The following is a 13,632-nucleotide window of genomic DNA, read 5'->3' as shown; positions in this document are numbered from 1 at the left end:
TACCTCTCTGCTGCTCAGCAGTCCACACAACTGCCAAGCGGCAGAGCTCCGGCACTTTACCGGTGCTAGCCCAGCGCCAGCCAGCACTGGAGCACCGGTGCTAGGGTCCACAAACGTGCCTTATGACGCATTTGCAAAAGTGTGCACCAGTGGTAAGCTGGCGCGCACTCCTTAGGATTTGGCCTTTGGTGATTAATGGCTTCACTTACACACATGTATCATCCCTTCCCCTTTCCTGTTAACATTTTTATTATTGCTTAAGAACCTTTGTATGCTACAACTTACAAAACATTAATGACAAGCATCTGTCCACATCCTTACAATGTGAATGGGTCTTCTCACTGTTGGAAGGGGAGGTGGGAGAAAGGAGGGTAATCAGAGAAAACATAATGTATGCTATCCCGGCACCCAGGCTAGTTGCTATCAATAAAACATACCCAGGAGCAAAGGCAATATTTTACTCACAGTTCATAGTTGTATACATGTTTCTTCTGATTGTGATCAGTGGCCCTACCACTTTGGAACAGAGAACCTCAGAGCAGGTCATCCCTTTGTGCGGAAGTCTGGTGAGGATGGCCTGGTGGGCACGGAGCCCTGGCAGAGCACATCCTTCTCCTGTGATAGTCTGGAGAGAAGAGAGAATGTGAGAAGGAATGCCAGAAGGAAATAGTTTTAAGGACCACACCTCCTGCAAGAACCCTAGAGGGACCAGGTGGTCTCAGGTGCCTGGGACATTACACTGCCTTCCAGAGTCCTGCTGGCAGCGCTGCATCCAAATTCCAACATTCACCATGCAAACCAACAAAATTTGAGCAAAGCACAGTAAAGTGTTGAGCAATTAATTTGAATCGGGTGACTGCCGGTACCAGTAACATAGCTAAGGTGGTGCAGGGGGTAGCAAATGTACCGGGCTACAGGGTGGGAGGGGCTACAGCACACAGGCTATAGGGTGGGGGGCTGCAACAATGCCCACGTGACTATTGGGCTACTGCAAGGCATACACTGTGCCTCTGTTACTGTTGTTTTAAGCAGCCTCCATGCACTCTGGAGAGATTGGACCCTTTTTACCTTCCCCTTCAACCTCCTTCTAACCAGCCTCCTCATTTGAGGGGTCCGCGCCTCGGAAGTCAAAGGTTTTTGTGAGAGATTTGCCTGGTGCTCTTCCTCCGACATGCATGTCAAAACGGATTGCAGCATGATCACTGTTCCTCAATGGCTCCATAACACTGACATCTCTAATCAGGTCCTGAGTACCGCACAATATTAAATCTAAAGTCACCTGTCCTCTGGTGGGCTCCATGACTAGCTGATCTAAGGCACAGTCATTTAACATATCAAGGAATCCGGTCTCCTTTTCGTGACCAGAACACAAATTGACCCAGTCAATATGAGGGTAATTGAAGTCCCCCATGATTACAACCCTATCCCTCCTTGTCATCTCCCTGATCTGTTTCCTCATTTCAAGGTCCCCTTCTGGTTTCTGGTCTGGAGGACGATAGTAAGCCCCCAGTATTACATTGCTCCTCAGGCCTGGTAATTTAATCCACAGAGATTCTACGGTGAAGTCGGACCCACCTTCAATTTCTACTTTGCTGGATTCTATCGCCTCCTTAACATAAACGGCCACCCCACCTCCAACACGCCCCTTCTTGTCCCTCCTGTAGAGTTTATAGCCCATGATTGCGGTATCCCACTGGTTCTGTGCATTCCACCAGGTTTCCGTTATGCCCACTATGTCAATGTTTTCACTTGTCACCAGACATTACAGTTTTCCCATCTTTGCTCGGAGACTTCGGGCATTTGCATAAAAGCATTTGTACATGGAATGCCCCAGGATGGGCTGCTTATTAGCTCCTTTATCCCTGAATCCTCTCATTGTGCCAAACCGTCTATCACATCCCATCATGCTACCATTCCCAGTTTCTTCTCCTACTCTGCCTTTGTCTTATTGTTCTCTAACCTCCCCATCCTCGTCCCATAGGAATGAGGAGTCCCGAACCGGATGCCCCTCTGCTCCTGTCGGCCTTCCCCCAGGGATCAGTTTAAAGCTGCTCTGCCACCTTTTTAATGTTATGCGCCAGCAGTCTGGTTCCATTCTGGTTCAAGTGAAGCCTGTCCCTCTTGTACAGGCCCTGCTTGTCCCAAAACGTTCCCCAGTGCCTAACAAATCTAACCCCCTTCTCCCTACACCACCATCTCATCCGCACATTGAGACCCTGATCTCCGCCTGCCTAGCTGGCCCTGCGCATGAAACAGGTAGCACTTCAGAGAACGCAACCTTTGAGGTCCTGGCTTTCAGCTTCCTACCTAACAGCCTAAATTTGGCCTCCAGGACCTCCCGGCTACACTTGCCCACTTCATTGGTGTCAACATGCACCACAACCGCAACCTCCTCCCCAGCACTGTCTACCAGTCTGTCTAGACGAGAAGTGATGTCCGCAACCTTCGCACCAGGCAGGCAAGTCGCCATGCGGTCCTCACATCCATCTCTATGTTTCTAATAATAGAATCCCCCACTACAAGAAGCCCCCGACCCCCCTCCCGCTGATGAGTATCCTGAGTGCGTTCGGATACGGGCCCGTCCCCTGGAGAAGGAGTCCCCCCCAAGGGGATTGTCTCCCTCCTCTCCAAGATAACGTCCTCCAGCCCGAGACTTCCCACCAGGGCAGCTGAGGAGCTACACGCCTGAGGTTGGGACAAAGCCTGATTGTCCCCGGAAGTCTCCCCATGGTCCTTCTCTTCCTCCTCTGCTCTCCAGGTCGGCCACCAAGGCTTCAAGGGAGCGGACGCGTTCCTGGAGCTCCTTGCACCGAGGACACACCCATGACATGTGCCCCAGAGGCATATAATCATACATGTGGCACTCAATGCAAAACACTGGATAGCCCCAACCCTGCTGCTAGCTATCTGATTGCATAGCTTTTTTCTTTTTTGTTTTTATTTAGGGGTACTTAATAAACCCTACACTGGTTTGCTGCCCTCTTCTCAAGGGAAGAGAAGGGCATTGTCTGGGGCCCTGGCTTCCTCACTCTGCTGCTGAACTCGCACAGATGCTAAACTCATGGTACCTTACCTGGCACTTTGTTCCAGAGGCACTGGGTTCCCCAGAGGCCACGTGGGCTTCTGCAGAGAGGCTCACGCAGTGGCAGGCACTAGCTGGCTCCTCCTCCCTCCCTCCTTGCTGATCTTTCCAGGTGAGATTACAAAAGATCAGGAAGACAAAAGGCAGCTGATGGGCTTAATCCACTCTGCAGGCTCCTGAATGGGTTGCTTGGATTAGCCTAATGGGGCTCTTATCACCTCCTAAAGTCAATGACTATGCTAAATTACCCTACCTGGGTGGGAACTGGCCCTTCCTAGGTTCTTACCCTCCTAATTCAGTTCTCTTATGCTGGACTGCTTTTTAACCTCAAGCTAGTTTTTGTTTGTTTGATTGATTGCTCTCACCTAGATCCTGTGTCCCAATTTACTGAACCTTTTAGATTATGTTCTAGTTTAGATTAAGTTTAACTTGGGTTAAGTATAGGGTTAATTTAAACAAAGTAGAAAAACTTGCTTTCCACTTTATCCTCCTCTGTTTTACTTATTTTTGCAAGTGCCTGACCCTTGGGCCCTTACTCATGAGTAGGACTCTGCTCCTGCTCAGAGTAGACATCTGTACACACTTACGTATTTATTTTTATTGCCCTTGTTACGTCTTGTTATCCAGCCTGCGATCCTGAGGTTCCAAAAAGGGTAGTGTAATAATTCCCCCTAAACAAAACAGCCCTTTTGGTAACACCCTCGCCTGGCTCCTGTGCTCCAACTTGCTGGACCTTAGATTCCCTCCCTCAGGTTAGATTAGGTGCTAACTTAGGTAAAGCTAAGCTAAAGGTAAAGCTAAATTTCAATGTTTATTTAAGGTTGATTTAAAGTTGGAAGAGAAAGAGTTGGAAAGAGTACACTTCTCCTTGTCCTCCTCCTCTCCTCTTCACAACTCAGAGAGTTCTCCCTCTCCTTCTCCAAAACTCAGAGGTCTGCTTGCCTTCTCCTTGCACAGATGCTAAACTCGCGGTGCCTTACCTGGCATTTGGTGTCCCAGAGGCCACGTGTGCGGCACACTGGTGTGCTGTGAGTGGTTCACAGGTGTGCCACAGGAATTTGGGGGAAGATCATTTATTAGTAGGGCCAAAGGGGTTGTGAGCCCCCCACTGGCAGCACAGTGTGCCTTGTCCGTTGGCAAAAACCTGATGGTGTACCTTGACAATTTTAGTGCCTTGTCAGTTTCCATGAGATGAAAAAGATTGAAAATTGCTGGCTTAGATAGTCAACCTTAAAATTCCAGCCTCCTTCATCACAGTTTCTGTAACATTTCCCTATAAGGCTAAAAGCAGCTGTTTTGAGTGGAAAAACTACCTAAGGTGGGAAAGAACTGAGTAGCTTCTTCCCTCCACCCTCCTCTGTGAACTGTTCAAGGTTGGAGACTCCCAAAGCTGATTTTTTCTCCCTCTGCATTTAAAAAGAAATACTGTACTAGGCAAAGTTGCATGCAGCTACCCATACCATGTAGTTAGCCCTAATTGACTTTCTAAAGCTATTCCTTACATCCCAAACTCCTGGCATTTTCTCTGTTCCAACATACTTAAGTATTTACTTTTAATATTGCTATTGCATGAGCAAAGGTCAGTGAAGCATTCATTGTTTTCCATCGTGACAGGCTGGGAAGGCATCAACTGTGAAGAGGATATCAATGAATGTGCAACAAACCCTTGTAGAAATGGAATTTGCATCCAGAATGAACCAGGCTTGGGTTATACCTGTTACTGCAAACCAGGATTTGTGGTAAGGATTTGTGCTATTTTTCTTTGGTAGGGTCAATTTCAGATCATTTTAAAACTTTCCTAAATGTAGTAATTTTTAATTATATTCATTAGAAATGTTTCTAATTAGAAATGAAGAAGGCCAATTCTATGCTTGGGATCATTAGGAAGGGTATTGAGAACAAAACGGCTAGTATTATAATGCCGTTGTACAAATCGATGGTAAGGCCACACCTGGAGTATTGTGTCCAGTTCTGGTCGCCGCATCTCAAAAAAGACATAGTGGAAATGGAAAAGGTGCAAAAGAGAGCGACTAAGATGATTACGGGGCTGGGGCACCTTTCTTATGAGGAAAGGCTACGGCGTTTGGGCCTCTTCAGCCTAGAAAAGAGACGCTTGAGGGGGGACATGATTGAGACATACAAAATTATGCAGGGGATGGACAGAGTGGATAGGGAGATGCTCTTTACACTCTCACATAATACCAGAACCAGGGGACATCCACTAAAATTGAGTGTTGGGCGGGTTAGGACAGACAAAAGAAAATATTTCTTTACTCAGCGCGTGGTCGGTCTGTGGAATTCCTTGCCACAGGATGTGGTGCTGGTGTCTAGCCTAGACGCCTTTAAAAGGGGATTGGATGAGTTTCTGGAGGAAAAATCCATTATGGGGTACAAGCCATGATGTGTATGCGCAACCTCCTGATTTTAGGAATGGGTTAAGTCAGAATGCCAGATGTAGGGGAGAGCACCAGGATGAGGTCTCTTGTTATCTGGTGTGCTCCCTGGGGCATTTGGTGGGCCGCTGTGAGATACAGGAAGCTGGACTAGATGGGCCTATGGCCTGATCCAGTGGGGCTGTTCTTATGTTCTTATGTTCTTATGTTTGCACTCTTTTAAATGTCCTGAAAGAGATAGGGTTTTAGTATTTACCCTAGTTTCCTTGCAACAGAACTGGAGTTCACAATCCCTCCTGAGTGCAGCAGGAGAACTAGCAGCAGAACTGTGCTTGCTCTTGCAGCAGGGGCAGATGAGTAATGCCAGAGAACCACTGGCACACAGAGGGGTAGGCCTATGAGCAATTATAATTCACTTGCTACCTGTGGCCCACAGGCTGATAGAAACTCCAGAGGCTGAGATCAGCTCTGTGTAGCTTTTTCGGTCTAGTTCTCGCACTAAAAGTACACCTATGTCTGGACTGTACCACTTCAGACTGCAGTTGGGGACTCACATGACAAATTGTTACAAAAAACAAACAGAACACTGGATGTCAGGAAGAAGTGTTCTGTCCTAGCCTTTTCCCTGACATGCTAGCCTTCTACGTGTGGAGATTTTTCTGTGTAGAACATTTCATCATATAATCCCTCACCTGCAGTCTGGCATGGTATAGTCCAACCACCAGTTTTATAGAGAAAGGGGATGAATATATTTCCTGGCAAAGGCATATTTGGAAGGCTGCATTCTGCTGGCGAAGGTAGGTTGTCATTTTTAATTGTAACTGCAACAAAAAATTTTTTAAAAAACAAAGCTGAAATATGTACATAAAAAGGACACAATGAATATATTTTATTTACACACATGTTGCAGGTCACTAGCATTTTATTCTTGTTCTCATTCCAGTAGTAATCATCAGTGGCATTGCTAGGGTTTGTGTCACCTGCTGCAGTAGGCCAGCTTGTCACCCCCTTGATGGACCTCCTCCCATGCAGTGGATGGGGCAACACCCTGGATGACGGGAATGGTGATATACCATTGCCCCACCCCTGCTGGGGTTTTTTTTGGCTATAACCTTTGATAGAATAGAGATATTTCAGTGCAGTTTGTTGCATTGCATTCTGCATTAAATTACTCCTTGAATGATATATGACGTGATGGTATTATTCCAAAACACCAAGATTTAAAAAAATTTGGTCTTTAGTGATATCACCTGACTGTGCGCCTCACCCACTTTGTCCCGCAGCCCCTAGTGATGCCACAAATAGTAATAATGGTACATATTGCCACTCACAGTTATTTCAAATGTAAAAAAATAAATGGTTGGCAACCTTCAGTCTCGAAAGACTCTGGTATAAGCCTACAGCACCCGGTATTCCCAGGCGGTCTCCCATCCAAGTACTAACCCGGCCTGACCCTGCTTAGCTTCCAAGATCAGACAAGATTGGGCATGTGCAGGGTAACAGTTGCTGTCAGATGTAATTTATTTGTCAAAATACCATGTCACACTTGTCAAGTCATAACAATTGCTTCAGATATGTTGTCTTTATCTGACAGATGTCTGATTTGGCACCTTCACTGAAAATACAAATCTTGATGGTTAATCACTGATATTTAAGGTTTATATAGACACTTTCCCTAATTTCAAATTGTTTTTATGCTGTAACAAGACCATTCAAATATTCAATAATGTTTAACAATCCCAATTTGACAAAAACATTAAGCTTGATCTGAGCTTGATCTGTTTCTTTGCTTTTGACCAGTTGTCAGAAAAGCAAGGGGTAAAGTTTTTCTCTTTTTTTAAAAGCTGTATACCACAAGTAAACAGTGTGGTATTCTGTCCCAGTTCCAACCATAACTGCTGGATTCCACACCAGCATCATTTTGGGCTCAGCTCCAGATTCAGAATGCTTTGCCCCTTTGCCCCACATCAGGTACTAGTATTTTTTTTATTTCAAGGATTGGCTAGCCTAAGGGTGTTGGATGAACATTCCCCCCCCCCCTTTAACACCCTTTTGTGAACATGTGTGCAAGTCCAGGAAAGGAGTCCATGCACAGAAACCTGCTACCTTGTACAGATTTTTTTCTTCTTTTCCTGGACTGGATCCCCAGTGAAGAGTGTACAACAAAATTTCCTGTTGAGTAGATAGACATTATTTATTTGTCAACTTCACAATAAATCTCTGAGATATGCAAAGTTATTCAGGTATATTCTACTCTTTTCCAACCTTTTTTTGAGCAAACAAAAATTAACTGAAAGAGGAAAAATGCCTGTTTGCAAAAATGTTTTTTTTTTAATCAAAGTGATGTATGATATGTGGTTTATTCTATCACTGCCCAATAGTTTGTATTATATAATACATCAATTTGAAATCTGAAAGAGTTGAACTGCTTCATCTCATCTGTGTAGTCTCACAATTTGGACTTCTTATAGAAAAAGATCTTTGTGAGAAATAAAAACCAAAGGACAGGCCTGCAGAAATGGCCTCTTGCAATTTTTTTTGTTTAAATGATCCTGCTGCGGCTTTCAAAGAAATAAGTATGCCAGTCTCTTGCTGTTAATCAGGTCCCTGCCCTGTTCAGAAATAAGCACTGGGGTTTGTCTCAGTTTCTGGAACAGTCAAGCAGAGGTCCAAGGGGTCAGAGGCAGAGAGGGTAGCCATATCAGACAGAAGTTGAGAGAAAGGCAGAAAACAGGGGAAAGTTGAGGCAGGTGCGGACACAATGGCAGGTGGGTAGTTGGGTTACCAAAGATGGCCAGGGGTAGGAGGCAGGCTTAAAAAGGGAATCCTATGGAGGATTGGGGTGCCTAGAGATTTTATATAGTCCCCCAAAGGTTTCTTAGGGTGCAGTCCTAATCTGTGCTGAATAAGCAGGCCGACTGGCGCGCAGGTTTGGTGTGACCAAGGGTGCAACCCAGCACTGGCCTGTCCTACTCCCAAGTTGTCGTGAAAGTGGTTTATGGCATGTTTGCGATGGTTGGGAGCCAGTACAAGGGAATTGTGCTGGCTCCTAAGGGGCAGGTTAGGATTGCACTGTTACTGTTACCATTTTTAATGAACTAATTTGTTTTCTTGTGCAGACTGACCTCTTTGTGTGAAGGCCAAGGCTTAAAAATTTTAAAAAAAAGTTTTTCAAGGCCAAGAGCTCAAGCCGTCAGGAAGTTCTCTTGTACAATCATCATTTAAATAAATTGGAGCTGTGCGAAAGCACTTTTTAAGTGAGAAAATACCTTAGAGTAGTGGTTCCTAAACTGGTGGGTCACAACCCATCAGCCAGAGAAGCACTGGCCTATGTCCCTTTAAAGGGCGGGGAGGGGAGGAAGGCAGGCAGCAAGGCAATCCCAAGGATCGCGCTGCTCCTGGGGAGGGGGTTTTTCACTTTATCTCCAGCCTCTGCAAGCCTCTGTAAAAAAGAGAAAAAAGGGCACTTCTGGTTTTGATGCAAAAACCTGAAGAGCCTGTTTTTCCTATTTTTCAGACTTACAAAGGCTTGGGGAGCCCTGTGGAGAGTTTCTCAGACACCACTAGACCTCCCAGGACTCCAACGCTGGCTGGAGGTAGATGAAAACTCCTGTCCTTGACGGCAGCACAATCTTGGGGATCATGTTGCTGCAATCCCCCCGCCCCAGTGTGGTTCCCTTTTCCTTCCTTCCTTACATACTTATGTGATTCCCTTTTCCTAAGGAGGACTTTGGGAACCACTGCCATAGAGAAAAATGAGGAGCATAAAAGGCAGTGTATCAGAGTTTCCAAAGTCCTGTGCCAGTTGTAGAATATAGCTGGCTCAAGGAACTGGTATCTTTCAAAGTCAGAATGCCAAGTGTGTTGATGCCAGCTTGTCGTCATGTTGAAAGCCCATGCTGAATTACAGATATTAAATCTTCATCATTATAGTCCTTTTCACACATGAGAAGAGGGTTAAATGGTACACATTCTCTGATGGAGTGAAAAAAAGCCCTCCATGTGTACAGGTTTATGTGGGGTGCTTCCTACACACATCATAATGACCATAATTAGATTGGGGGCCAACTAACCTTCCACCACGATACCCCTCACCCTATCCATGCTCACTAGCCCACTTTACCTGCATTGAATCACACATCTATGCTCTGAAGAGAGCAAGTGATTTCATTATATTCTGTTATCAACTACCAATACTACTGCTTCAGTATCACTCACAAAAATATCAAAATAATTGATCATCTGGAATAACTGGGACATGCTCATGCGCAAACCATCTCCTATGTCAGCTCATTCTCTTCATTATCAACTTTTCTCATTGCCTTGTATGGTTCATTGTATATTATATTTGCACTCCAGTTTATTATGTGCAACCTCTACTTGTTGCAGTGATGCCGCGACAGGGCAGAATGCCTGGAAGCACAAATGGAGGTGGCAGAGTCTTGTTGATTTCATCCGGTGTTTGTCAAAAGTAACACAATATTAATGAAACTAAGTTTAGAAAATGATTTTCTGTCATATAGGAAAGGTAGCAAAAACACTTGGGGCAGATATGAAAAAATATTAGATACTTGGAGTGATGTATGTTTTTTTTAATAGTTATAAAATATCTGCATCTGAAAATGGTGCTTTGATGACTATTGTGGCGGTTGTAAAGGTGGTGGTAGTTTACAATATTTATATACCACTTTTCAACGAAAAGTTCACAAAGCGGTTTACAGAGAAACTGCTAACTAACCGCTGACTAAGTATTAAGCTTTGGGGTACATTAGACTGACTTTCTAAAGGTTGTATTCTGAGGCTGCAATCCTATACACCAGGGGTGCTCACACTTTTTTGGCTCAAGAGCTACTTTGAAACCCAGCAAGGCCCGGAGAGCTACCAGAGTTTTTTTTATAATGTTCGCGCCATCATAACATATAACATTTATGTGTACAATGTATGTTGTGTACCTTGAGCCCCACTGAGTATAATTCATTCATTCATTCACATTTTTATACCACCCTTCCTCCAAAGAGCTCAGGGCGGTTTACACAGCTGCTCCTCCCCTCTTTCTTGTCCTCACAACAACCCTGTGAGGTAGGTGAGGCTGAGAGAAAGTGACTGGCCTAAGGTCACCCAGGAAGCTTTGTGGCTGAGGGGGGATTTGAACCTGGATCATCCAGGTCTAAGTCCAATTCCCAAACCACTACACCAACCTGGTTCTCTAACAGGACTTACTCCTGAGTAGACATGCCTAGGATTAGGCTGTGAGGCTGCAATCCTAGCCACACTTACCCTTGAGTACAATGGGCCTTACTCCCGGCGTTTCCTCCCAGAGGCACCTGAAGGGGGGGGGGTCGGCACTCCACGATCTACTCATTTTGCTTCACGACCTACCAGTAGATCGCCATCCACCTATTGAGCACCCCTGCTATACACCTTCCTGGAAGTAAGCTTCATTTAACACAATGGAATGTACAGGTATAACCTAATTATCCACAGGGTTTTTACCTGCGGTTTTATCTCAACTCGATGAGAAGTGTTCTGTTCTTTCAATTAAAGGAAAAAAGTTGTTTAACAATAGCCTTGTTAATGTGAGAGAGGGTAACCGGCTGACAATTCATCAATCATTCTCTCTCCAGGCACTTAGATCAGCTTCATTCCAGGGCAAGTGATCCCTCCTTGAGCATCTTGAAAGAAAGATAATCACTTTGCACTCTTTCCCAGCACTGTGCTCTGGGTGAAGGAGGGGATTGCTGGCTCAGAGTGAAGCCTTTCTAAGTACCTGGAGAGAGACGGATTGATGGATTGTCTGCCTAATGACTCTGTCTCATCATCACAACCTTTACCTCAGTGACTCTGTCTTACGTCACAAAGGTCAGCAAGGCTGTTTTTAAATCGCCTAGCAAAGGGACATTGTTTGTTTTTTAAATGGATTTGCTTTAATGCAATCATTGCTGTCCACTTGAGTTCTGTGAACGAAACCCTCCCCTCGTGAATAAAGAGACTCAACCTGTACTTCTGAATAGGCATGCATAGGCTTGTGCTCTTACTGTTAAAACAAAAATGTACTTGAATGCATCCAAGTCCATTCTGCACCTACTCAGACATGCAGCACAATTCTGCATTCTCAAGAGCCAGCTACAATTTCAGTGTGTAACAGCCTGTCCTGGAAGGATATGGCAGGAACAGGTTGAACAAATCAAGTTAAAGTGTGCAGAGAACTGTGTACTTAATGCAACACAACATAAAGTAATTATAGCATCAGGATAAATTCCTTGTTTGCAGCCTTCTACGATATCACTTTTGGTTAATCTCCAATCTATTGTTACATATTGTTACACCAAAAACAGGCGAATTGGGGACGAAGCTGTGCTGGGGATATAACATGTTAAAGGAACTATGGAATCTTTATTTTAATGCAAATACTTGCTGTTTAAACTGATCAGAAGCAGTGGCGTCACTAGGGTTCGTGTCACCTGGTGCGGGATGCCAGCATGTCACCCCCCATGCAGTGGGTGGGGCAACACCCCAGGTGGTGGGTGTGGTGATATACCATCACTCCTCCCCCACTGGTTTTTTGGCTGTAACTTTTGATAGAACAAAGATAGAACACATTCTGCATGAAACTACGCATTGATTGATATATAACATGATGATATTAATCCTCCAAACTGTGATTTTTGGACACCTAGTGGTGTCACACTCCCCCCCCCCGGGTGTCAACTTACTAACACCTTATTGCAGCAGTTCTCAAACTTTTAGCACTGGGACCCACTTTTTAGAGTGACAGTCTATCCAAGACCCACCAGAAGTGATGTCATGGTGGAAGTGACATCATCAGGCAAATTAAAATAAAAAGTATAAATAATTAAAGTAAAACAAATAATTAAATAAGCAGAAGCCAGCCCTGTTCCACCAAATGTATTTCCTCTGTTGCCTGCCTGCAATAACACCCCCTCCTCTAAAATCAGTAAGCTTTTCAGTCCCACCCAATGCCAGTTCAATTTAAGAACTTCTGTTTAAACCAGATCACTGTCAGGATCCAGCCAGCTTTGCAAGTCTCAAAAAGGTTCATCTTATCAGCCGAAGCTTCTGTTTTGATCCTTTTGAGTGGGGGGGGGGTAGCAGGCTGCCTTCTGGAGCATTTGTTCAGCTCCAGTTCCATCGGATTGGGACTTTTCTGGTGGCTTCACATTCCCCTTTGCCTAGCCTGACCAGGAGCCAAGGCACATTTGTTTACACATGAGTAAACGTGCCCATTTGGCTTAGTTTTGCTTTCCATAGGGCTCAATACATTTTTCTGCTTGGAGGGAAGGACTTCCTTCTCAGATGTTTTTTTGGGCTACATTCATTGAATCAGGACCATTCTGGTGTTGTTGGATTCCTCTCAGCCTGCCCTTTCCGAAGGACTAAGGCAAGGTCACCTGCTCATGAGTAAATGTGCAATATGACTCAGTTTCACTTTCCATAGGGCTCCATGCATTTTTTGTTCTCTGGTTTTTTGGCCATAACTTTTGATAGAAAAGAGATATTTCACTCTGTTTTTCTGCATTGCATTCTGCTCGAAATTCCGCATCCAACAGTATATAAAATGACGGGGTTACTCCTAACACCATGATTTTAGCGTGTCATCCCCTATCCGTGTCACCCGGTGTGGCCCGCATCCCCTAGTGACACCACTGATCAGAAGTTAGTGTCCTGATCAAATTGCAATTTAAAAGCTCAGATCTATGGCACACCATAGGTAAAGGCAAAATCCTCAGTACGATTAGATTCACTTTGGCAATTGTGGTCCACCCTATTTAAACAGACATTGTTTGAAACATCAAAAGAAAGCAATAATTTGAACCATTTAATGTGACATTTGAAAATGCAAATGGCCTTTAAAATAGCTTGTTCAAAATTTCTCTTCTAGGGACAAAGCTGTGAGCTTAATTACAACGATTGCTTAATACAGACATGCCCTGTTGGGTATCTCTGTGTGGATGGAACAAACAATATCACTTGTTTACCTGCAGTCCCCCAGTGGGACCAAACCATCACCAAAATGGAAGGAGTACCCCCTACTGAATCATTACAGAGAGGACTCACCCCAGCCTGGTCCAGCTTTCCGACTTCTGACCTTTATACTTTGCCAACTTTCACAGGTAAGGAAAAAAAAAATCATAATAA

The 13,632-nt window shown here is 44.7% G+C and overlaps 1 protein-coding gene and 1 pseudogene across 1 annotated transcript in view; one reads left to right on the top strand and one right to left on the bottom strand.

Moving 5' to 3' along the window:
- The window catches only part of EYS (eyes shut homolog), a 556,153-nt gene that overhangs the window by 146,079 nt on the left and 396,442 nt on the right, over window positions 1–13,632 (top strand). The window contains 2 exon segments of the mRNA XM_066622702.1: window positions 4,697–4,821; window positions 13,376–13,607. Coding sequence (XP_066478799.1) covers window positions 4,697–4,821; window positions 13,376–13,607 — 357 coding nt within the window.
- On the bottom strand, window positions 6,870–6,989 carry LOC136638137 (5S ribosomal RNA; annotated as a pseudogene).

The sequence above is a fragment of the Tiliqua scincoides genome, chromosome 1, assembly GCF_035046505.1.
Source record: "Tiliqua scincoides isolate rTilSci1 chromosome 1, rTilSci1.hap2, whole genome shotgun sequence".
NCBI lineage: Eukaryota > Metazoa > Chordata > Lepidosauria > Squamata > Scincidae > Tiliqua > Tiliqua scincoides.
Note: the sequence above shows the minus strand (reverse complement) of the source record. Positions and strands in the feature narration are given on the sequence as shown.